This window comes from Sinohyriopsis cumingii, chromosome 19 (genome assembly GCF_028554795.1).
Source record: "Sinohyriopsis cumingii isolate HCF-2022 chromosome 19, ASM2855479v2, whole genome shotgun sequence".
Classification (NCBI taxonomy): Eukaryota; Metazoa; Mollusca; class Bivalvia; order Unionida; family Unionidae; genus Sinohyriopsis; species Sinohyriopsis cumingii.
The window spans coordinates 28,487,794-28,515,233 of NC_142979.1; the positions used below are offsets into that span (position 1 = coordinate 28,487,794).

General features: G+C 36.1%; 2 protein-coding genes across 2 annotated transcripts in view; both read left to right on the plus strand.

Moving 5' to 3' along the window:
• LOC149775335 (carbohydrate sulfotransferase 15-like) overlaps positions 1 to 18,447 on the plus strand; it is a 39,355-nt gene extending 20,908 nt beyond the window's left edge. Inside the window, exons 4-6 of the mRNA XM_089943462.1 lie at positions 3,808 to 3,838; positions 6,718 to 6,868; positions 18,263 to 18,447. Coding sequence (XP_089799588.1) covers positions 3,808 to 3,838; positions 6,718 to 6,868; positions 18,263 to 18,447 — 367 coding nt within the window. The remainder of the gene's footprint in view (positions 1 to 3,807; positions 3,839 to 6,717; positions 6,869 to 18,262) is intronic.
• Positions 18,448 to 26,448: 8,001 nt separating this feature from the next.
• Positions 26,449 to 26,955, plus strand: LOC149775336 (protein CFDP2-like). The gene has a single exon (XM_089943463.1). The coding sequence runs from the start codon at positions 26,449 to 26,451 to the stop codon at positions 26,953 to 26,955; it is 507 nt and encodes a 168-aa protein (XP_089799589.1).
• The last annotated feature ends 485 nt before the right edge of the window (positions 26,956 to 27,440 follow it).

Genomic DNA, 27,440 nt, shown 5'->3' on the forward strand with positions numbered 1-27,440 from the left:
AAAGCGCAAGCATTTAATGACGAAATAGGTGCAATTATACATTACGTTTGCACTGAGCAAGAAAGATTGAAGACATATTTGCCTTTCCGAATTATTCACTCCTACAATGGAAAAAGAACTATTTGATAGGTAATGATATCCCAAGAAGGTTGACAAAGATTACGAAAATCTCCGAAAGCTCATACTGATTGAGGAGTTGAAGAACTCCATCCATAGTGATGTCAAGGTATATCTTTGATGAGTAAAGGTGGATAATGCTGCTCGAACAGCTGATAATTATTCCTTGACTCAAAAAGTTTCATATATTTATTTAGTCTACCACTCAGGTTTTTTTTAAATAAACGTTTATCTCAGTATAAAACGAGTGATTACAAATCTCAGTCTGGAAGAACCTTTATCAATCAAACATTTAACAAGATTGATACGAAATTAATATCTTTTCCTACGTGCACTTGACATAAGAAGAAAGTGCGCGTTATTTCTGATCGCAACAGGTTACAAGATAATCAGCAAAATAAAGACCTATCCAAAATGTTTTTAATGCAAAGGTCAAGGTCACGTTAATATATTTACAGAAATATGTGTGTTGGGTTAAACAAGCCCCTGTCTAATTCTGTTTTGGAGAATTATGAACCATGAATATAAGAAGGCACTACATTACTTCTTGATTATTCTGCCAGGCATATTCCTATTAAAATATTAAGGGACGCAGGAACTTCTCAGAGTCTTTTGTTATCAGGTAATTTACCATTGTCTGAGAAGTCTACTTCTAATGAAAGCAATGACAAGATGATACATGTATTAGTCACTGCTGCCCCTGGTATTGCTCAAACAATAGGTATTGATGACAATGATCCTCTTTTAACTATTCTAAGTATGGTGACAAAACAAAACCACTCTTTGTCGAACATGAACACAATCATGAGATCTCCTATTTCTATCAGAGAACTACTTGTGAAACTGAAGCCACACAAATACCAGTTTGTTAATTTGTGAAAATTGGGGTCCTTATGAGAACATGTGATCAGCTGAGGTACCGGCTGGTGACAGGTAGTGACCTATCAAGTTGTCGTTTTAAGATAGTATAGACATACAATTCTTTGTCTAGCCCATCAAACTCCATTGGCTGGTCATTTAGGAGTCAGTAAACCTTATCACAAGATCTTTAAACCTTCTTATGGCCGAAACGTTAAAGCAATGTTTCTAAATACTGTAGATCTTGTCATACTTGTCAAATGTTAGAATATCTAAAATTCATCTGCAACCTATTCCCGCATTTAGCGAACCATTTCGTAGAATTATGGTCGACTGGGTCGGTCTCTTATCTAAAACCGAGTCAAACAACCAAAGCTTATTGACCATAATGTGTGCATCCACAAGTATTCTAGAGGCAAATTCCTTTGATAAATATGAAAACTAAGACCATACTAAACGTTTTGGTCAAGTTTTTACACTTTTTGGCCTTCTCAAATCTGTCCAGTCTGAGGAAGGGTGAATTTTTATGCCTTGATTTTTCCAAAAAGTTAAGCACAAATTGGGCATCCAACAACTTAAATCTTTTGCCTTATCACCATGAAAGTTCAAGAAGCTTTGGAAAGATTTCATCAAAAGGTGAAGAACAAACTTCAAACTTCCTTTGATAAAGGAAAGGATTGAAATGAATATTTTCGCTTGTTGTTGTTTGATGTTATTGAATCATTCTAAGAATCATTGTGTTTTAATCATTTTGAACTAGTTTTTGAACATACAGTCCGTGGACTATTGAAGTTATTAAAAGAGAAACTTCTTTCAAACCAGATTCAATGCTTAATATCCTTGTATATGTCTGCGATTTCAGATATAAGTTGTCAAAAACTAAAATTAAGGTAGGACAGAACTAGAAATCAAATTGGTGTTGAGCCTTGTGATAAAGTTTTGACTCTCTTGCCTAACCTAATTTTTCGGGTTAACTGCTATCGTCATTACACAACCGAAAGGAAATTAGATGAATTAAATTATATCATTAGCCAACTTAGGAGGCGAAAATAGGAATAACCTTTCCATACAGATATGTTAAAGGAGCAGTTGTATAGAAATAGAAAGTTACGTATTCAATAAATTAGTTGTACCTATCCCACACTGAGGATAGAAACGACGAAATGCAAACGGACTGTAGTAACTCTGATTCAACCAATCTTCGGAATTCAGAATTATCAAACAATCTTGACCAGAAACGTTCATATCTACCACAACAGGAATGGATTAAACTGCTACCAAAATGAGCACTTATTTTATGATGTTCTATTTGAATAATTAAAATCTATAATGACGTTGATTTTGCAGATTCCACACATATATAACATCATCCTTATAGGATGAATCCTTTGAAGCAGGAATATTTGGAAAAAGAAATTCAGTGTTTACTGGAGAATGATTTTATAGAACGAAGTAAAAGTAACTGAAGTGTACCATGCATTCTTGTGCCTAAACCAAATAATAAGTTCCGCATCTGTACTGAGTATATAAACGTCACCAGTGTAACCAAAGTGGATTCATTTTCAATGCCAAGAATAGTTTATTGCATTGACAGAATTGAACATGCGAAATAGGTCACTAAGTTTCACCATCTAAAATTATTCTAGTAAATTCCACAACTTCAAATGGATCTTATTAGTATAAAGTGCATTTGGAATGAAACATCCTTCGGCAACATTCCAACGTCTAATGAATATATTGACATCAGTATATATCTCGCTATCAATATCCATTATTCATTATTATCCATGTAATAACACCGCAAGTATTTCTATATTCCCTGGTTCACTTTTTGACACAGTGTAAGGATTTATAGTAGCGACCGATGTCATATAAATCACATAAATAACTGGGATCCCTCCAACAAACAGCATACAAGTGACAGTACATAAACGTATATCTTTACCTGTTAACAACTATGGTAATTAATATACTTACCTTTTTGCATCTTGAATTTCATCAAAATGTACTTTATAAGTTATATGTCCTAATCAGAATTGACAGCACCGCAAATTTATACAGTAATCTCGACAATATTTTCGACAGAAATCACATTCTTCTTCCTGCACTCAAAATCAAACTAATGTGATATTCCCAAGCAGACAATATAAAATCCTGCGATTTGTTTTGACAATTTCCATTAAAGAATTAATTTGTCCCCATATTATCATTCCAAACATTAAAAGCTAGAATAGAAACACCTGTGCAGATACATTAAGGTTAATCCCTCTAGTCATATAAACGTCGCACGCAATTGACCCAACTAAGAAGTCCAGTTCATCATAAATAGAAATCAGAGTTTAGTTGGATCGACAGAAAAACATTCCAGACCAACTGCATAAGTTGTTTGAATGCGCGTTCATTCACAGTATGACTCTAAACTTCAATTTTAAGTAGACTGAAACGAGATTTGTTTAAACGAATCACTGAGCGCGCGACCCGGTTAAAATGTCACAGGGCGGTGCTGTGTGCGTGTTAATACTGATGCTGCGTATTGTTAAAATTACAGTTCTGTATTTACTTTGAAATCCATTATAAATTTATTTTCGTTGTTTCCTGTAGTTTGTTCTTTTTCTTTTTCAGCTATTGGTAGAAATGCAAAATGAGTATATATTAAACAGCTGCTTCATTTTTATGAGAGAATATGAAGTCTGTTTTTAATTAACATCGCACTCATAACGTTGTGCATTATTGCTCGGAAAAATGTGTTAATATTTTCCCAAACAAATGCAGCAACCTATAAATACTTGTACTGTCAAACTATTAACCTGCATGTTTCTTTTGTACTTCCAGGGCATATTCAGATTATCATTTTAATAGCTGGGTAAGAAGATTATTTAATGTGTCCCTGGATCATTTCCATACCACGATGGTGGAACAAATTTCCACTTTTACTAAGTGTTGCCAAACAGCATCAATTAGAACTTGTGCGTATCAACACGGGGAAGTTCCATTTAAGGTAAAATACCCAAACTTTACAATGGAAGTCAGAAGCAACAAAAACGAACATAATAGATATCTAAGAGCCAGAGACATCCAAAAAAACTATCATAAAAACGTTTCCAAGCAAAACTGCTCTTTGCATGAAATTATACAGACTAATTTTGCATAATTTCGTCGTTTCTTAAAAATCTTTGTGTACTCAACTGAAAAACAACAGTGTCAGTTTGAAACATTCAAAGGTTCCGTTTTATGTTTGCTTGTCGAAATTATTTTGATTTTGCCTTCGTTCTGTGTACTGACTATTCAATTGGTTAATGTATTTTTAAAACTAGTGAAGCTCATCGGTGGTAAATTACAACGACACGAGCGCAATCCGGGAAAACACGAGTATCAACATGAGACATTGTCCGCGGGCATGTGCGATCTCACCACTAGAGTCATTAGGAAATAAAACCATATTTGAATTTGAACAAACAGGTTTTCTTTTCAGATAAAGTATGATTGGGATAGCAAATGATCTTATACCTTATTTAGAAATGATGTGCGTGTTCTCCCCGATTACGCTCGTATTACATACTTTTGATTTATGCTCGATGTTTTTGGCTGGTTCCAAGAAAATCTTAACCAATGACAAAACCATACTAAGAACGGTAATTCTAAAACTAATCTTTACCAGAACATTCAAAATAAGAAATTTTACTTTTTAATAGATACCTTATAACTTTTGTCGAGTATATGCACATTTGTCATCACAATATCAGATTTTGTCTTTCGTAAACGTTTTGTCTTTATTTTTGCATTCGATATAACAAGGTCAGCTGATACGGACAAAACGTGTTCATTCATCAAGCATGCAGCTAGAATCTGTTTTCCCTGTTTTTCTTTTTCATGCAGTATGCCTCACATTTCTGAATGAATAGTGTTATCTTTAGCGTTTTTTAGAGTAACGTTTATTCTTGCTCTCCTTGTGTGGCACCCTGTCTTGTTAACATTTGAAAGTTTACAAATGGGAACAATAGTACCTTTAACTCGATCAATTCTTTCTTTAAATTTTGTACTTGCTTGAAATCCTAGGTCGTATGAGGAATAAAGAAGATATCCGATTAGGACCGTCACGTTTGTAATCGACACATGCGTGTGTTGAAATGCCGAAGACTGAAAGAAATCTCAAACAATGCGCGAACTCGGCGGCAATAAAAAAAAGTCTGACTGAATAGGTTTTGACGTTTAAAATTACCTCCGCGTAAGTGCACATAGTACATAGTTGTTAGAGCTATTATTTCATTAAAAGACGGTGGCCTATAGTGTATGCACTGAGAGTTCGTATTACTTCTATATCATATTTGCGCACTACGATTAAATGCAGTAGTTGCTATATATAAACTTTTTAAGTATTCTTGTAGACATTGACGAACATGTAGGAATTGTGTGTGTGTGTGTGTGTGTGTGTGTGTGTGTGTGTGTAGCTAAGTTTGAAAGAGGCTTTAAAATTAGGCGTACGGATTGTCTAATTTTTTTTTCAGGAGCGGAAATGAGAATACATTTGAAATTTGCATATGTGTTAGATTTTTTAAAGTATTTTCTGTTAGAAAATAAAACATTCTCTAAATTGCGCTGGTAGTTGGTGAGATCGTTTGAAAATGCAGAAAATATGGCAAAATATGCCGTTTTTGAACCAAATTGAATGTTTAGTAACTAGTTTCACTATACCATATGTATTGTAATACTGTTTCAGTGTAAATATAGTCATTTTGCTATCAAAATAATTGCATACGTTCATTGCAGCAGAAACGTCGGTTTAGATGTAATTAATACAATTGTAGAGATGTAAGGTACCAATGAACTCAGATGCACTCAAATTGGATCGTTACTCACATGGTCCGCAAGCACCAACCAAAACGATATTCTTGTAAAAGGTTGTTCACGCATAACTTTAAGTTTGGTAAAAATATAAATTTGGTTGCCGCAAGTGGACCACCTTAATTTGTTTAAAATAGCTCAAAGTTTAGTACAAAATGGCTATTTTATAGCAAAGTGTGACGTTATGAGCACATACCTATGACGTCATGCGAAATAAATTGTAATTGTAATTACTTGTAATTTTAATTGTTTCAATGTTGATACAACTTTTGGCCATGGTTTTATCAGATCAACAACGTTCTGGAAACTTTTTGAACATTTGGGCCAAACAAAGGCCAAATGGTGCATAGCCCTTTTAGTAAACATCTAGTTCACTAATTATAATCGCGTCAGATATGCAAAAACTCCATCTACAACCCTCAACTACAAAGAAAATTCAAGCACACGATATGAATTAAAGATACATGATAGTCGTAGTTGTAGTACTAGTAATTGTAGATCTATTAGTAGTAGTAGTATTAAAGTTAAGGTGTGGTTCTAGGAACAACACTTTAAATAATTCAAGATATCCACAAAGTGCTATTGTTAGTTTTAAAATTCCAACATATCTATTATAAAGGAAGACGGGAATTTATGTTACATTATATAAAACAGCTTTTCCAGGTAATGCAGAGTAGTAATGATAATGTGAATGCTTCTCTCTGCAATAATCCCTTTTCAAAAGCGCCTTTCGCCCTGACTTTAAGTCGCAAGGTTCAGTCCGGCGCAAATATTTAACTTATGCGTTCTAAACAGCATCGCTCAACGACGTTTGGATTGCACGAAATTATTCACTAGGCAGGATAATTTGATAGTAAACACACGTCCAGTTATTAACGTTAAATAATCGTCTTTTAACAGGAACGATTCCTCAGACTTGGCGTTTACTACATATTCATCAAAGACTGGCTACGTGTTTTTCCCAGACATCAGATTTTGATTCTTCGATTTGAAGACAGGGCCAATAACAAAAGACAAGCATATAATGAAATCCTGACATTTCTCGACTTAAGTGAGTATAAACTTTAATTATACACTTGATTTCTCTGCTTCGATAAGAAAACAGTCTCAGAAATATAAAAATTTACACTTTCGCACTGTACGTGTAGGATGCAGTCTTGAGTTGACCTAACTAAACGTCTACCTAGCCGAGATTTCCCGACCCACTTCGGTCTTATCGACATGAAATGAAAATCCAACCGTATGTAGAAATAACGAAGTAAAGTGAAATAGAGTGTATGCAACGTTTTGGATATGTAATTAATCTGAATTTATAAAAGAAAGAATATGGAAAGATTAACTTAGTTGTATATTTAGTTGACGGTTTGTCGTTTGTGAAATGCTAGAGCATTGAAAAGTTGTATTGGCTTATACTTTCATATAGCTAAAGTTTCTAGCTACTATAAAATTATATGACGCTTGTTGAATACCATCCAAACACACACCTCTCTTATCCAGAAACCGCTTTTCGATTACAATCCAACGCAGAGGTATGAGTGTTTATACACACATCATACTTACAAATACATAAACATACTGTTACGTGTTTAGGCTCTAATAAACAGTAACAAAGAAAATGTGAAAACAACAAGCTTTGTAAAATTTAACAAATCATTTATTCCCCTGGAAAAATAATGAAACAATGAGAAAAAGAACTTACAGTTTTAAGAAACAAATCCAAAATAAATCCGAGACTAATCCACGAATTAAAAATTAAAAGTTATAGTAATGAAATGTTCTAATGAATTTAAGTTCGAGTCCCGACGAAAACACCAAAATTTAAGGCGATGACGTATACTTTAGCCAGTATAGGATGTTGTATTTATAGTTCTTTGCTGTTCTACAGACAATAATATTCCGGTGTTTGAATTCAGAATAAAATTTAAATTAATGTCTTTGTCCAAGAATTCTGTATGAGCACTTAAATATTCCCAGAGAAACGAATTAATCTTTTAGAATCCAAATAGTTTGAAAACAAATTTAAAATATAACTCAACTGGTCACAACAGCAAAAATAAAACACCTTACTTTCCAGTGTTTAGAAGCCCGACTGACTAATTTCTCTAAACACAAAAGTTATACATTAACTTGAGACGACAGATTCCCGGATGAGATTTATAGCTACAGAATTTCGGGAACAGCGTAGAAGTATTTACGTAAATAGTACCGTAGTCACAGTCAGCCTCGATTTCACTATTATCATTCACACATTAAGAACAAATTTTTTATATAAAAAAACCAGCTATTAACTTAATTCTCAATCAAGGTCAGGAACTAGGTTAGCTTTCAGATAGAAAGTTCGGTTATTACGACAAAAACAGTCAGGTCAAACTAATTTTTGGAAAATATCAAATTCCAGTAAACAAAATTACATTACTTTAACATGTAATAAAATGAAATAAAAAATTTAAAAGTTTCAAACCGACAATTAAATTAAATTAAATATAAATTAAATCAAATATACATAACAATACTGTCATAAAAGATTGGGGCATGATTTAAAAGAAGAGGAATGAAATATACACACAGTCACATATAAACTAACGGGAAGATTATTCATAAACATAATACACCCTCATACACATAGAAATATGCTATCTCCGAAAGGTCATAGTGATTATGAACACACTATTCCCTTACACAGAAACATACTATACTATCACACGGTATTTAAGTTTTTATTGTAAACGTAGAAATAGACAAAAACACAAAAATTCACACAAATTGGCCATTGAAAAGTATCTCTCTTTTCTGGAGATCTGTGTGACCTCGAATAGTCTATAAGTTCTGAATCGGGCGCCACAAGACGCATATTAATGTACCCATTCTTGTTCTTTCTCGCGAAGATGTTTTGGTGAAGACCACGAGCCCTAAAAGTAGTCTCATTGGTCTCCATTTTCCAAGCATATGTTTAGGGAACCTGTGCAAAAGAGATAGCCATAGCGTTCACAAAACCATCGTTCTATTTTAGCATACTTTTCCTGCGAAATCACGATCAAAACAACTCTCCAAATGTTGTAAGTGAAAAACAAGCCTGCGTTAATGAAGAAAATACACAGAATTGGCTGTTGTGGTACATATCTGTCCTGTGGCTTCCAACAGTGTTAAGTTAGCACTCGAGGAATTTTTCTGGGCAAAGTTTGGTTCAAAACGTCTGGTATTCAACGTCTTCCCATTTCGGGTGACTTCTCTCTTGGACATGTTGAACTGTTGTAACTCAAAAGGATTTTGATCGATGGCTCCGTTAAGGGCCACATTTCTGACGATGCCAGCGAGCAAACGTCATGGCAGCATTCCTTTAAAACATGATCGATACTGAATCGGATTCAGAGGCAATGGTGAAGGTTTTCACTTCCACTTGTCATGGAAGATATTTGACAACCATTCTACTCAAAGTCTGACTAATGTCATTTCCCACTTCAGGTAAGACCAACACACTTCATGTCTGGCTTCTTTTATGTTAGTTTTTATACTCTTTAGCGTTAGCCATCCAATGCAACACGGTACTAATTCTAGTCAGTCTCAGACGAACATCCATTCAGTTCAACAAATATTTGTCTTGCAACCACATATCAAAATACACACAATCCCTCCTTTCTATCCTGCATCCTTTTTCGATTTTCTTTTGGGTGGTCAATGAATTCGACATGTTGTGGTTCGATATTCGCTAAACTCTGTATCTTTAACATTTTCCAAAATATCAGAATTTCCATACCATCGAAGCAGCCAGATGTGTACTCTTGACTACTTTTCAGTGCGTCAATATATTCTCCAAGTAAGCTTGCTCGGTATAAGCACCCATGCTTGTGCTCAAGAATTCGTTATTCAATTACAAATACACTTCGCTGAACAACGAATTTATCATAGTATTGGGGGCATGAATGCTGTTGTAAGTTTCAAGCAATTTTTCTTTCAGGTACAAGTGTCAATTATTCAGATCGATGCAATCTTTGGCTTCTCTTTTGATTTTAAATTCGATTGACGCGAAGGTGGGTAATGACAACACAGGTCGAAATTATACCATTTGGGATTCTTGCATAGCTATCATCGTCAGTGGCATTGCAAACAAATCGAGTTATGACGTGGAATATCCGCAAAATTTTGGTGCGTCATCTTTTCCTTTTCTTTGTTAGTAATAAATCATCCAATTCTCTGATCATTCCTGTTCTTCATTTTTTATTCTTCTGAATTGGCTTCAACGTCTCTTTCTGACCTTCCTTGATGTTGCGTAGAGGAAGAAATATTGCCTTGACCAAAAGCTTTAAGTGAATTGAAAGGGTTGTCTCTGTGACCCAACATATATTTCCAGCTTTATGCAACACATTTTTCCAGGTCTGATGAAGGCTTCTTCAGGACATTATTTGTCGATGAGGACGTTTGTAGAAATTCATTACCTGCGTCCGAGCTGCATCTTTCAATCCTCGCGTCACAATTTCTTTTAAGATTTGTACCACACTATTTTTAGCACATGCTCTAAACTATGTTATCATTTTCGTGCGATTCCTTGGTACACATGATACATATGTTCTTTGTACAATTCACAGGAAAATAATTCCGATATATTGGTTCAAGCCATCAATGATTGTTGTTGTAAGTGTTATTTTTCTGCGTGATTAGGATTAGAACGTAAATGAGGTATCGGCTGTTCGTATCAACAATAGAATTCCATCGATTGCTTGTATGGAACTAAAATTAATTTTCGTCTTTTCATAATGTCAAAGGCACAAGTGTGATGTCCTTCCAGAAACTTGTGTCCTTTGTATCCTTCTTTTCTTTTCCTCATCTCATAACTTCTCCTAAACGAAGTCCATCAATAGATCACAAGAAAGCATCAGCCACTTTTAGCGAGGGTCCGATCAACATGGGTAGAAATCCACCTTGTTGAACCAGATATGTTTTTTTCTTGCTTTTGACTGATAGATCTTTTCTTTTTTACCATTTGGCGAATGACGTGAAGATGTTTCCTAATCGATGTTTCTGAATCTTGAAAAAGGCACAGTTCCTTTTAAAACGTTCAAACAACATTCGAACACGGTATCGATGCTTACTTTGGGTGCTTTCATTGATTTGTTTTCGCATTGGAACAATCGATTTGGTGAGCACTGAAAAATATTCCAGTGTTTATTTGTACAAAATTTCAAATAATCGATATTGGTGCTTTTAAAACGATGAGGTAAAGAGCATATGGTGTTTGAATATCATTGTCATACACGTGATTCAACCATAGAGTTTTTATCTGTTTGCTAATACTTGCATTTGAGATTTATGTCTTGGAATTTCAAATAATACAACATATTGGGCATTGAAACTGGTGATGCCAAATCCGTTACTTTCTTGAAATAAGTTTTGAGTGATGTAGATAATACTGACGTTACGATGACGTCCTTTTCATGTAAACCACGTTTTGATTTCCTCTTTATCTTTTCCTAACACGTCATTGAAGATAACAAGATGTGTTTGACGCATATCAGATATTATCCCATCGTCTTAGTGAGGAATCCCTTCTGCATATAAAATGGAATCTCCTTTACTTTCTTGATGTAATGTGTAAGCTGATATCTACTCTTTGTAATACCACACAATACGTTAAAACAATATTGTACAATTGTGACTTTTTTCTATCAAATGTTTGACAAATTCTGTTTTTTCCTGAAACACTAGGTCCAGCAATCAACATGTTTAGGAAATGATGAATATACAATGCCTCCCAAATTTGGTGATCTCGCTTTTCGTCAATTACTTTGGGAATGGTGGATGCAACCATAACAATGGCTTTTATAATTTGGAGATTACCAACAGAAATCAAACAAACGTCTTAGTAAGCATGATAGTCGATATATCGCGTCGAATCCTTTCTGCACATATTGGCAGAGAAGTATTTATCCTAAATTGCAGCACTTTTGTCAGAATAAGGTTCACTTACGCATATAACGTTTTGGTAGCCTGTTCGTTGCATGTACTGGTCATAATTATTTTATTTCATCATTGACCTGCAATGTTCTTGACATAACTAGCCACCTAATTTAGACAAAATTTTAAGCAAAGAATTTTCAACTCACGTACATCTTTCCATTCGTAAAATCTGTTAGTGTAACCAATTAGCTGTACACACTTCACGGTAGGTATGAAGAATGGGTAAAGTATGACAAATGTCGTCATCACTCGGAGATAAGCAATTTTTCTTCCTCACTCTTCTCAACACTTTTAACTCATTGAATTTTTAGTGCACAGATAACCGGTGGCATTCATGTCTTTGTTGCATGCACTCTTCATTAATTGTCCACAACGAATATATTTGCAAACGAAAAGTACTCACTGATACACAAACACAAACACAGAGCGTACAAAACTTCAATGTAATCATGCCATCTACTGAAATCATTTCTGTTAACAGCAATTAATCCAGTAAGTATTGAACACTGTCATTGACTTCCTTCCACGGGATTTGCTGAAACACTGATGACAAATGTCATTATCGTTGAAAGCGATTTGTACTCAAAATTTAACTTGGAGTCAACACTGGGTCCCTCACTCTATTGATGTGTTCAATACATCTTTCTTGGTCGGAGTTTGTATTACAATGAACGTTATTTTGCTGGAACTTTTCATCCTGGTGATTGGCGTATCCGTAAGGTAAGGTGTTGTGATCTGAAAGTCGCACTCGCTTTTGGTACATAACCTGAAAACATTTTTCTAAAAATCGACTGACGATTTGGTGACTTTGCGAATGTACACTTTTGTGAAAGATTCAACGTTTTCACGTGAAAGACTCTATATTGCCCGGACTGTAAAGCTTCTTTTAACACGTGAAAGTTCACTACTTGCCTGGAATGATAGTTCATTGTCAGTACTTTGACTTTGCATTGGCTTTCTTCATGTCGGTCTCTGTTTTGTTAGGTCTACAAATTTCTTCATGTCGATCACTGTATTATTAGGTCGACCAATGGCAAAACTTAAAATAATGTGTTCTGGATGTTCATCGGTTAGATGCTCCTAATTGAACCAAATGGTTGTCTTTAATACTTGAGCGATAGCTACCAGGTCCATCGATGCCTTTCGGTGTGCAAGTAAAGAACTCAATCTCCTAAATGTTCCAAAAGAGTATACAATCTTAAACAGGCATTGACTATCACATATGCTGCAATGATGACATTTCCAAACTCGTCCGCGGGATTGTGTGCATAATTTTGCAACTTCTTCGTTAATTACCAGAATCTGATCCTCACGTAGGATTTCCGCGTGTTTCATGAGCATTCCTTTATCGTCTTCAGGTTGAAAGTAGCAACTTTGGTCTACAAAGTATTACGTCTTGGGCGATATCGGACTTTGCGGTAGTGTTCCCCCACAAACAATTTGGCATGACATGGCCAACAAGAATCCACAATTACAATACTTCGTAAACACTTTATGTTGTTCACAATTGTTTCATGCGATGCTCGTAACAGGATGGACTAACAAATATTCGCTAGCACGATAAGCAATGATTTTTTTTAAGAATGCAATGTCTGGAAGCTAAAGACCCATTATATTTCTCTTCACTATTAATGTGTTGGCCCCGAATTGAAAATCCTTGGTAACATTTATCGCAGTAGTAAAGTAGTAACTGTATCCAAGACATTCTGTGCATCAAAATGGTCTTAGCCATGATACAAGTGAACATATTTTCTGTCTGGGAAATCGGGTCCTCAGAATGCAAGAGGTATACTTACGGCGTATAAAGAATTGCCAACGTCCTGGCATTTCTGCATTTTATGAATTCCACACAAAGTTCTCTTCGGAAATACCAGCTTGCAGTAAAAGGAGTTCTGCTTCTCTCCGTTGTTTTATTCTGTCCGAGGCATCCCGAGTGGTCTAAGGCGCTCACCGTTGCGGATCACTGCCATTTCACCTCTATCTGCATGGGTTCGAGTCTCAGGTTCGGCCAATGTGGGTACGTGAGAAAGCTTTCCAGTAGATTATCGTAGGTCGGTGATTCTTTCCGGGGCTTTCATATGTTCTTACTCCACTGTCTGCCATGCATAGCCTATCTTGTGCTGAACAATGGTGTTAAATCCTATAACAACAACAACATGGTTCTGTTCCATTGTCTAATGCCCTCCATTAATCGCTTCCATTCTGCGGTATCGTTCTTCTCGGCATAAGTTCGACCCACTAAAATGGCACGGGCTAAACACATTTGATCTTGGTCATTGTTGATCTGAACGATACTGCATTAGGTACTGCGAATTTCATCCACCAATTAAACTCTTCTGCGAGGTCCGCTACCTCTAAGATGTGGAACGTGTGTCATGTGATGAGTTGTTTTTACATCGGTCCTGTTAAACTCGTCGCTGGATGGTTGGATATATCCAAATTTTATCTGTAATTTGGAAGGTGCTAATTTTGCCAGTGTGCTAAATTCAATCCAGGTGGGAGACTTCAAACTGTCTTGATCGGTGGATAACCTCAAGCTTCGTATTGTCACTTCAGTGTCTCTCATTATGCATAACTCTCTAATGAAACCCATTGTTTTTCTTTGGTGTCAGCTGAGTCTTGAACTCATTAAATTTCTCTGTGTAGTTTTAAGCATCGTTCGAAATTTTTGAGAAGGGTACTTTTGGGGTATTTCGTAACTAAAAATAATCTTTGGCAGATGTCGAACGACTTTATTGATTGATCGTGACTCACTTGGTCTTGTTGAAGAGGTAGATGATATTGGTTCAGGATCACTCATGTCGTTCTCAAAATCAATGGCATGCTCTTGTGCTAACACTTTATTTAGCATATGTCTTGAGACGACACCGAAAGTCGTCGTCGTATGTTGGTTGCTTCTGGTTTCTTCTCTGTAGGGTGAGATCGATTCGTCTTGAATAAAACATTTTATTGACAAGGTGTACACTCTCCTTATATAGAGAAAGCGCCTCACTCAAAGACAATATATTGATTTTTCTCGAATCTAGTAATTTGACAGACTTCTAAAATGGTACATCTCTGAAAGATATGTGATAGCAGTTGACCTAAGTATGCTTTTCAATGGTATATTTTTAGACCTTAGAGAGCACTCGTCATAGCCTTAACCATTCTATTTGCGAGAAGATATGAATATTCTCCAAAATAACTGTTTCAATGATCAGAACAGTATCTGCAATTACTGCGTCTCTCACGTTTGTTGTTGAAATTGCGAATGTTAATTCGTTTGCTTCTTTGAAAGTTTCGTTTCTGACAGTGAACTCGTCCATATATATAACTTTACCATCAATACTTTCAAATAGACGAAACAGCTGCTTTAGTTCATTCACAAACAAATTTAATCTGCCAAAACCTAAATCGTCTACTACACGAGTGTACATGGTTTGTTTACAAAGTAGTTCCTAATACACTATACTATCTTTAGGCACACGTGTCGTTCAGCAAGTATTAAAAGTCTTCGCATTTGTATACCTGTGATTTCTTCGTTCTTTGACAAAAGAACTCAAGCAGCTAGAGAGATGGGAACATAACTGAAGATTATAATATTCGTCAGCATTTTTTTTTACATATATGCATGTAGAATTAGATAGCTATGTCTGACGACTGAGTGTGGCTCTTCATGGCGGTAAATTGTGTCACCAAATATTGCTAAAGGTAAGGTAAATTTAAATTATTTCTTTCACAACAGAGTGGGGAATTCTGATGGTGGTGACGACACTACTACTACTACAGCTACTACCAGTACTACTACTGTTACTACTACACCATCATCATCTATAGATTCCGTATTCTTTTTGCATATTCTTTTCATCACACCTACCACCACCACCGTGATCATCAATACTGTTTTTATCGGTGGCATTTGTTTATCACGTATCAAAACCTCATTGTGCTAATTATCCCATTAAACGGACAAAAACAAAGTCAGGTGGTTTTGACGTGAGTAGGTAATGTGAAATATTAAATTGAGTAGTAAGGTCTGTCACGTGGGGTATATTGCAACATATAGATGTAATAGACTCTTGGAGATGTATATAAGGAGAGAACTGAACAATTAATTCATTCCTATTTCGGATTCTTATTAAGATGTTCTTGTGTTAAAATCATTCTGCAGATGTACTTCATGTTGTGCTTAGATATAATTTGAGTGGAGATATTTGTTTGGATTAATCATTGGAACTTCACAGTGCTCTTTTGACTAAAATATTATTCTGGGACTATAGTGAATTTATAAAAACGGAGTTCTGTACAATGATATTGTAATACATCAGGACTGTTGGGCCGACCAGTACATTCTAGGATCTGCAATTCATTCGGAACATTTGATTTGGCATTACTTGTGATAGAACTTTTGGAATCATTTTGGATTTAATTGATAATACTGTAATTTGATCTTAAATATATTAAAGGTTTTGGTAGGAAACCAAGAGCCTCGAGTCCAATAATCCAAGACGACAAAAAGTATTATTTCCGCTGGGTAAATGGAGTATCAAACAACAACTGCATTTCAATTTTCCCCGTGTAACTATTTTGAGACTATGTTAGGCTAGCGAAAGAAGACACGCTGTATGATACACTGTAACGCTGTAACTGGGGTCACTCCAACAGCGAGATGCAAGTGACCGGGCATAATCATATTTTCTTTACCTGGTAATAAGACTGGTAACAAGTACACTTATATTTATGCATCTTGAATTTCCTCAAAGTGTACTTTCTTAGTTCATCAAATACGACTGACATGTTCTACACTGTTTCCTTTTATGTCTTGTATTATTAAGCCTTAGGTAGTTAAACTTAAGGAGCATATAATAAAAAGGGTAACTGCATTTGACTGGAAAATATGAACTGGTTTTTTATCTGAACAATACTGTACTCCGCATGGTCGTGCAGTTTTTTCAGAAAAACTTGTTCAAATCTTCCCATACAAATGCAGTAACCTATAAGTACAGAGAGTTTCGAATGAATTCTAGATTTAAATGTGCTGGTGTACCACTAGCCTTGAATGTGCCGATGTGCCAATAGTCTTGCTGTATCACAATGATATAATCCAGAATGTCTTTGAATGAATTCACATTAATCCCAAAGTAATGATTTAGTCCAAAGTGTAAATGGACACTTAGTAATTCCAATGAATAATATAAATAAATAAATCAACACAATTGAAATATAATCACAACAGTAAATACCACAATTGAAATATAAGCACAACAGTAAATACTTCTGCAAACTCATATTCAAATATGATTAGGAATGAATAATTGTTTACTTCTTTCTTTTTATATACATCCTAACAGCTCTAGGTTGAAATACATCCAAATCTGACCTATATCATAATACAACCCCACCAGACCCAAATCGCAATAACTCAACCATCCCAACGGAAAATTACCCCAAAGTGTAAACAGATTCATTTTCTAGAACTTTCTATAGCCATAATGACGGCTTTCTCAAAACCTCAAACTCATGTAAACAACCTATTTCTGGTTTACTAACAAGACAAACGTCAGGTAAACACCAAGGTTCTATTCTAAATCATGAAAAAAGGTCAAGCACACAAAATAAATTAAATTTAATAACTTTCTGCATTAGGATTAGAAAATAAATACTGTAAACGCGGTGTATGATTGTGAAAGGGCGGTGCTTGCTTATTTTGCAGTCTATTACGATAGACACCCAACTTATGACCCTATTTAAATTATGCAGAATGAGTAATACCCAATTCTTGCCTTCGCTAAAGCAAGGGAGACAAGAACCGCGTAGCCACGTACAAACGCTTAACCTCGAAGCTAAAGTTATACAAATTTCTAAATATAATCACTGTATAATTTAGAGACTACATTTTGATTGGATAAGTTAAACACTTGTGTATATCAGAACTGCATAGCTACGTACAGGCTTATAGTGCAAACTGAACTTACATTATAATCTAATATATATGGTGTTAACGGGTTATTAGTTGCTAGCCTTAACCAGAAGTCATTGGATAACATTCTGTAATATATGCTACGATAGGAATTTCCTAGCAAATATGGTAAAACTTGTCAGTCAACGAACACTGATGACAGACGGTACTCTATTTTGTTACATATGAGAACCATTTTCGAGTATAATTATCATTACAAAATAGACAGACAGACAGACAGATAGAGAGATAGATAGATAGATAGATAGACAGATGGATGGATAGATAGATAGATAGATGGATGGATGGATGGATGGATGGATGGATGGATGGATGGGTGAATGGATGGATGGATGGATGGATGGATAGATAGACAAAAATAGATAATTAGGTAAATAGATAGACAGACTAGTAAGTAGTTATATATATATATATATATATATATATATATATATATATATATATATATATATATATATATATATATATATATATATATATATATATATATATATATATTCAAATAGTTATCTATGTATTTCCGTTATTTTGCAGGGCAGTTGACGGTTGCAGAAGAAAATCTATTAGTCTCCAGGCCGAAGTTAAACCAGAGACCAACTGACCTGCAGATGATAGGTGACATGTATCCCAAAACCAGGGAGTTATTGCGCGGATTTTATACTCCTCACAATGAAGAACTTGCCAGACTTCTGAATGATTCTAGGTTCCTTTGGCTCTAGCATTAGCTTTCAAGTACTTTCTTACCTGTGTACGTGTTTACCGTGACTTCTGTTTGTGCGTAACGCACACCTTTCAGCGACTAATTCTATCAGCGCATTATGTGACGACCGGTCTATAGTATTTGCACACACACACACACACACACACCATGTTTATTTGTACCCTCCTACCGATTTTTTTAAATATTGCACCAAGGATATAAAAATACAAAAATCAAGATATCTCTACAAAGTTTCAAACGTTTGTTTTATAGAAAAGTTGAAAATTCATTTCTATTTGCGGTGTAAAATTTTATTAACTTTCCCTCCTATTTTATTGATGAGCCTGTTGTATTTATTGCTTTACGCTATTGTTTGATTTTAAACTAGTGATTTCGCAGACGATATCAGTTGCAGTCATAACCGCCTTTTATGACATGGTCTTCTGATGCGTATTACTAACTATTCACTTTGTAGAGTACCTAGATGTGAGTAGTTGTTTGGAACAATGGGGGTGGGGGGTATATGGGTCGATATAAGCTCCCATAGGGTAACGGGAGGTGGGGGGGGGGCACTTGAGCATCATATCATAATTAGATAAACGCCCATAGTTCTAACATGGGAATGACATTATGCGGTCAAAGTGGTAACATTGTTACAAGTGGTTGACCTTAACTAGGGTCACATTGCTGCAGTGTTGGAAGTGGCTATCTCAGATGACACATATGCTGTCCAGCAAACAGTGTGTACTAGGTACATGTTGTTTAATGATTATATTCGTATATCCAACGTCAATAAATAAAGAATTTTTTATAGACTTAAGTGTGAAAAATAGAACACATTGGCGAAATAATTTTGAAATTTTTTTCATTCCTATTTTTTCACATGTGAAAATAAAAGATTTCCCATGATGCCACAGCATGCTTGATTGTATGTGCCTACAAACGGGTACTTTGTGAGCTAGAGCAAATAGAAACTGTCTCACCTGTAAGATATGGACATTAATCTTTAATGAAGAAATCTTACCTGACGCCATTCTCGTCTCTCTGAAGTTATTTCCCCTTACCTCCTTGACCGGGACGATAAACCCGCTGCGATATATATCTGCCTCGGACTTGCTTTGTTTTCAGAGAGGCACAAATAGTTTACGAACTATCTGAATCAGAATCTGAGTGTGTACAGTACAGGGCCAGTTACGGCGTAAATTTGCACCGGAAGAGAGAGCCATCTAGAAAGTTAGTAGTATTGTTCAAGAGATATCATGAAGCCCTCCACTGTTTCCGTACACACAACACTGTCACTCAGATGATTCCAGTCCAAAGTAAGAATTTCTAAATTGTTCTGTTCTACATTGCTCAACTACAGAACATCTATTATTATTCGATGCTAGTTTTTCTACAATATTTATACTTTCAAAATACTGTCGAAACTGTCATTCAAATCGACAAATTAGGTCAATACAATCCTATTTATATTATCAACCAATGAAAATGAGGTGAATTTACGAAAAGTCGTTGGAGGTGAGGGTGTTGTACGAAAGAGTTAGTTTCATCTTCTAAACTTCGATTCCGGGGCAAATTCAGTGAAAAATAAAAAGAAAATGTTATTTTCCTACCTAAATACCGGATATATTTCATGTTGTGGTATTAACGCTTTATATTTCAACTCGTGACGTGGTCACTCTTTAAAATATCACAAAGTCGTACCATACGATGAAACAAATCCGATATTAACGTAGGAAAAGAAAATATCCTCTAGATCTTTATCTCAAATTAGATCATTGTAATGATGCCATGATTAGCTAAAACCAAGCAAACCAACTCATAATAACAATAAAATGGAGGTGACTAAAGTACTGCTAAAATTAACGGAATTTAACGGAGAATGAAAAATATGCCGGAACATTGTATTAAATTGGCTTAAACTACAAATAGTACTAAAATTACGAAAATGTCCCGGATCTATCGGAGACTGAGAAAATTAGTTACGTTGAGACTAAAAGAAGCACTAATAGTCAGATGTTTTAAAATTGACCAGGACTAAAATAGCAATAAAACTCCGAAACTGTACCGGAATTTAACGGCGACAAAAAATATCCGTATTTTATTAATTAGCCAAAACTAATATCAGTAATTGCCAAAATTTCTGGACTCGCGCGGAGGCTGAGGAAACTCCAGAAGATTATATTCAGATCGCTCACTAAAATGTGCACAAAATTACGAAATTTTTCTTTATTGAACGCTGATAATTATCCGATATTTCTTGTCAAAATTGGCCAAGATTAAAAATTATTCTTTCCCTTATATTTGTATCTGTACGAAGTAGTTTTACATGCGTTGTCGCAGATGCATGTGCGTCTCTAAACTGTTCATGTTCAAGAATGTCTTCCTGCAATCTGAACGTTTTCAAACTAATCAGCTGTCTTCCTGCTATTTGAACTTTTTCGAACTAATCAGCTGTCTTCCTGCAATTTGACCGTTTTCAAACTAATCAGCTGTCTTCCTGCAATTAGAACGTTTTCGAACTAATCAGCTGTCTTCCTGAAATTTGAACGTTTTCAAAATGATCAGCTTTCTTTCTGAAATTTGAACGTTTTCAAAATAATACGCTTTTCTGATACAAATGTTTAAACATTTATTTATGAAGTATGCAGTTGTTCTTTTCGTAAACAGTACATTTCCAAAACTTAGATTGATACTAACATATTACCCACAAATCTGGTGTAGGTATATCCTTCTTCCAGATGATTTCTTCATAATAAAATAAATTAAAAAATATAAAATGTATGCGTCGCACTTGTGATAAAGTATGCATCATTGGTAAGGAAAATATTGTATAAATTCTAAACTATAAATTATATACATTGGCAACATTCCTGTTGTCCAAAGCTAAGATGAGTTTTATGTCCAAAAAATTATAAAAAGAATGGGCATGCGACAAATTTAGTCCACGGAAATTAATTTGCGAGTCCTAATTCCAGTAAGTAGGTAACACATAAGAATTATGTGTCACTAGTTAATTTAAAGATGTTAAATTATCATTGTGGATATAATTTTGGCTTTGGATCTCTATGACCGCTAACATAAAATAAATGTTAAAAAGGTCCGTATGTTTAACACTATGGTTCTCTATGCCCTCTAAATGAAAATTTAATTTTAAAATTACACTTACTAACCGGAACACCGCTTCGAGTGACAAACACTCAGTTGTTTGCTATCCATCACGTAGTTATCTATTATACAAAAGCCATACAATACCATCAACACTCAGTTTTCAGTACCCAACACCTCGTTATTTACCATTCACTATCCAGTTAGCTACTACTGTACACCCACACTATGTCATCAATACGCCTTGGAGCAACCAATACCTCATCCTTATTATCCAATACGCTGATAGTGTACCCAACACCCACTTATCTACTATGAAACATCACCATATTGACTAGCTAAAGGAAACGTGTTAGAATGTATAAAATCTATACTAACAGAAAAGCAAATATACTATCACTCGAGAAGCTAGGATGTAAAAAGGAGGAATGAAGTGGCACTCAAAGATAATATCACCTATACACATGGGTGGGAATGCTTACACACCTTATCCCTAAATGATAATATGTACACGCTCAGACAAGAAACGTAAGGGTTTTTTCAAAAATTCTGTGCTTTTGAATTTTTGTCATGTTTTCCAGTTTCGTTTTCAGTTTCAGTTTAAATAAATTTTCATTTTACAATCTATATCTTTAGTTTCTGGTTTGTCAAACTTTTTGTTAAAATATTTCATCTGTTATTTCTTGTTTTCAGTTTTTGTTTGCAAATTTGGATTTTTCAATTTACATAATTTTAATATTTATTTTCAATTTTATTTCAACCTTTCAATTTTTAAATTTTATTTTCAATGTTCATTTCGTTAACTTCATTTTCCGCTTTCATGTTAATTTTCTGTTTCAAAATTTGATGTTAAATTTTTAAATTATAAAATTTTCTTGATCAAACTTTCACTTTTAAAGTTTAGTTTTTAAACTTTGTTTCTCAAATCATTAATTTTTGAATTTTCATTTTTAAATTTCATTTTTCTGAATTTTCATTTTCGAATTTCAATCTTATATATTTTCAAATTTCATGATTCAAACTTTTTCACAGGCAATTATTCATTTTCAGCTTCATTTGTAAATTTAGTTTTACAATTATTTTATTTTCAGTTTTTAATTTTAATTTCATTTCAACTTTCCATTTTTTTTATCTTTGTTTAAATTCTCTTTTTCATTTTCAACTTGACTTTTCTCTTTCATGATCAGTTCTCATTTTTTAAATTCCAATTTTTCCATTTTTATTTTTTTATTTTTTTTCTTCAGATCTGTTTCATAAATTTCATTTTCAGTTTTAATTTCCAATTTACGTTTCTCAGATTTCACTGTCTCAGGTTTTACTTTTGTAAAGGTCTATTTTAAAATTTCATTTTTAGATACTTGTTTTTCAGTCATCTTGAATTATTTGTTTGTCAAATGTCATTTTCAGGTTTTCGCTTTGAATTTTCATTTTAAATTAAGTTTCCACATTTCATTTTCTCTCGGTTTATTTTTGCAAAATTATCGTTTTCAATTTTAATTTTGGGTAGTACAGTAAGTGTGTTAATAACAGTCTTAGGTGATTTCATCCCTTCATTTTGCATAATACTCATTTCATCTGAAAGTAGTTGTCGTTTTTTAAAAACTATGTGCTGCGTTTCGGATTGTGTGAAAGAGCTGTTTGATAGTATAGTTGGTGTGTTGTATAGTATGCTTGAGTGATTTCATCCCTTCTTTTACATCATATTCCTTTGGCCTGATAGCTAGTATGTGTAGATTTAAGATAGTGTTAATGGGGTGTTGGATAGTATAGTTCATGTTGCATAGCTTGATTGTGTGATTTCATCACTCGTTTCCAAGCGAAAACAAACGGCACTATTACTAATCTGTGAGAGAACTTTAACAACCCCATTTGGGAAAGGAGCCCCCAGAAAAGACTGGGATAGGCAGGAGAAACGCAAGGACAACAGAGGGAGCGGGATACACAGACACGGTAGTCACCTTGCGTCCCTGTCACTGAAGCCAGTCAACAATCCCTCCCCCTAGATAAAAGCAACACCACCCCAATTTCAACCACTGAATCTGGGATGCGACCACCAATGCCAAGCATAGCATAAAAGGGGGCCAGGAACAGAAGATACGATAAGAAGAAAAGGCAACCTAAAGAAAAAGAGGTAACGAGAAGGCGAGAATTAGAGAAACAAAGGACCAAATTACACAATCAACAACAACACCATACAGTCTGATAAGAAAAACATGGGACTACCTCAGGTACAGAAGGAAAAGGCAGCGTCGACAAAGTCCAATAGAATACCATTAGTGCAAAGTCATACCGCCGTAGACTACGGCCGCGACTGGGATGATAAATGAGGAATGAGAATGTCAATAATTGATAGAATGTTATCACATCAGCACTCAAAAAATAAATAATCTAAGAACAGTCATCCATGCCTACAAGAAAGTTAAAGTGAGGCACGGCTGAAAAGAAGAGCCAATACAAATTTTCTATAATAGCGGACAAATATAAGTTCACTGGTGAAAAATATTGTCCAGTACCCATAGCGTTGGTTAGATTTTTACGATATACCTGCCAATCCCATCAAGTTATGACCACCGCTGGACGAACTCATCATAGCTGACCTGATCAACCCAAACATCTCATATAGGCAGACCAAGCTTTCGTTTGTGCTGCCCAAACACCTGAGACCACTGCTATTCCCGCCCTAGAGGTTAACCATCAGTCTTTTAAAGGGCTACTTGTCAAAATTGTCCATTATAAATAAGGGTTTTCATTTTGAGTGGAAACAGATTTCGCAAAATGCAAATTAATATCCTAACACGATCCAATCATCCATCGTTAGGAAAAAGAACATTTTTTCTTCTAACTAAGACTACAGATATCATTTGGGTCATATACACCCGATTTTTCTTGTATCTTGAATTTTCGGAAAATGTATGTACACTTGTATGATTGTCTTGGCAAGTCCTGGTGATCGTGAGACATGCCCATTCCACTGCAGTTTCCGTTTTTTCACTATGATGAGGAAGTCATCGTGAGGTCCAATGGCTTGTCTTATCTTTTGCCGTATTTCTTCATTGGTGATATGGTCTTTGTATGTGACGCCGAGAATCTTTCGGAACCATCTCATCTCTGTAGCCTGTATCCTTTCCTTCAAGTTCACTGTTATGGTCCATGATTCTCAGGCATAGAGAAATGTGGAGATCACCAGTGAGTGCATCAGTCTGACTTTTGAGCTGAGTGCGATGTTGTTGTCCTTCAAGATGGGCTTCAGTTTTGTCAGCGCTGATGTTGTCTGTGCAATCCTGGAGAGTATTTCAGGTTTATATCCTTCATCTGTTACAGTTACTCCCATATACGTGAAGTTGTGGACTGTTTCTAGCTTTGAACCTTGGACCCTGATGTCAGTACTGATGCCCTTGATGTTGTTGGTCATCAGTTTTGGTCTTCTCTGCACTAATTTCCATGCCATAGGCTTCAGAGGTTTTGTCAATACTCTCTACTAAGCTAGCTAATTCTTGCTCATTTCCTGCTAGTCCATCAATGTCATCAGCAAAACGTAAGTTGATGGTTGTTCTGCATCAGATGCTAACTGTCCCGGTATGCTTATCAAGCGCGTCTGCCATGATTCTCTCCAGAAAGATGTTGAATAATGTGTGAGAGAGCAGACAGTCTTGTCTGACTCCGACTGTCGTTACAAACCAGTCCCCTATGCTACCGTTGAAGTATACTGCTCTGGTGGCCTTGTCATAGAGGTGCTCTATTACTGTGATGTTGTACAGTCTCATGGTCGCCCACAAGGCTGCATTCCCTACCCTGTCAAACGCCTTCTTGAAATCCACGAAGACCTGGTACAGATCTTGCTGGTGTTGGAGGTACTTCTCACACAATATCCTGACGTTGAAGATCTGCTCTGTTGTGCTGCGATCTGCTCTGAACCCCGCATGCTCATTGGCAATGACTTTTTCAGCCTGTGGTTTTAGTCTGTTCAGCAGTATCCTTAACATGACTTTGCTTGGATGGCTTATCAGACTCAGTGTACGGTGGTTTTGACAAGTAGCCTTTCTTGGGGAGGGTGATGATCAGTGACTGGGTCCATGGCGATGGCCATACTCCGGTTTGCCAGATCTTGTTGCAGATGTTTGTGAGAGCGCTAATCATTGCTTCTCCCCCAGCTTGGATTAGTTCTGCTGAGATGTTGTCCACTCCTGCTGTCTTACACCTTTTCAGTGATCTCACTGCGGCTTATACTTCTTCGCGTATGATAGGGTGGTTGTCGTTGTTAATTGCTGTAGAGACGTTCAGTACCTCTGGATCTATTGTGGCTCGGTGGTTGTAAAGTTCAGCGCAGTACTCTGTCCATCTTTTCAGAATATATGTTTCTTCTGTGAGGCAGTTTCTGGCTTTTGTCCTGTAAGGATGTAACCCGCTAGACTTGGACGGGAAGGTAGACGCTGCCGCCCTCCACGAGTTTTCACGTTATGGATAAATAGTGCAATGTTAACATGGGCGGAAGAACTTCCGAGACGAAGTCACTGGCCAAGCGGAAAGGTTGCCAAACAGCTCAACGGCTACGTGTTCGTGACCAAGGCGAGCCACCAAGTTGGAGGAAATTGACTGTGGTCAGGCCTGGAGAGGGTTGGGCTCCGCCAGGCGACAGCTGCCCTAGACACACCACATGAAAAATGATAACCATTACCCATCCCATACTGGCTCGATCGTGGCCCGGTTCAACAAGGTCCGCGCCTTCCGTCGTGCAACAGGGGGGAGGTAGAAATTATATGACTGGTGCTCAGATCAGCAAGATTCGTGTCAGGAACAACATCACCATTGGCACCTGGAATGTGAGATCACTGAGAGCAACAGTAATGCTTGAGGAGCTTACATATGAAATGAACGGATACCGCTGAAACATCTTAGGACTCTGTGAGACACGATGGAAGAACATTGGAGAAACAACTACCTTGGAAGGACACAAACTGTACTTCAGTGGCTCATCACCATCCGCCTCAGGGAAACTCCATTCAACATTACCATAATACTGGCATACGCCCCAACATCAGACTATGATGACGCGGATGTGGAAGACTTCTATGACCAGCTACAAGAAATTATGAATAAAACACCGAAAAAAGACATTCTGGTTGTGCAAGGTGATTGTAATGCCAAGATAGGCAAGGACGCTTGCATGAACTGGAAAGGAACATGTGGGCTATGCTGCAATGCTCAGACAAATGAGAGAGGACTGAAGCTCCTGAAATTCGCTAGTTCCAACGACCTTATGCTGGCAAACACCTTCGGCCAGCACACAGTATCCAGAAGATGGACATGGCACAGACCAAGCGGAGACCATCACAATCAGATCGACTACATCATGGTGAAGAGGAGCCTACAGTCAAGTATAAACATCGCCAAAACTAGAAGTTTCCCGGAGCGGACATAGGAAGTGGCCATGATCTGGTGATGATGACCTTCAGGCTACATCTAAAGAAGTTCAAGAAAGAGAACCACACAAGAATGAAATTTGATCTTGAGAAATTGAAGGATCCCGAAGTAGAAAAGCCTTCCAGGCAATGATTGGTGGGAACTTTGCACCGCTCGCTATCCTCGATGCTGAGAATACCGATATGGACACGATGATCACCACCTTCAATACAGCAACGATCGAAACAGACAGTGATATCCTCGGTAGACATCGCCCAGTCAAGAAACCCTGGGTCACAGCTGAGGTTCTGAACCTGTGTAACAAGAGAAGAGAACTAAAGATGAAAAAGAACGATACAAAAGGGGCAGAGCAGTACAAGGCAGTCAACCGGGAAGTCAAGAAAAGCTTGAAAAAAGCAAAAGAGAACTGGATAGAAGAAACGTCCAAAGATATTGAAGGAAACTTGAAAAAGAACAAGAGCAGGAAAGCATACCAACTGGTCC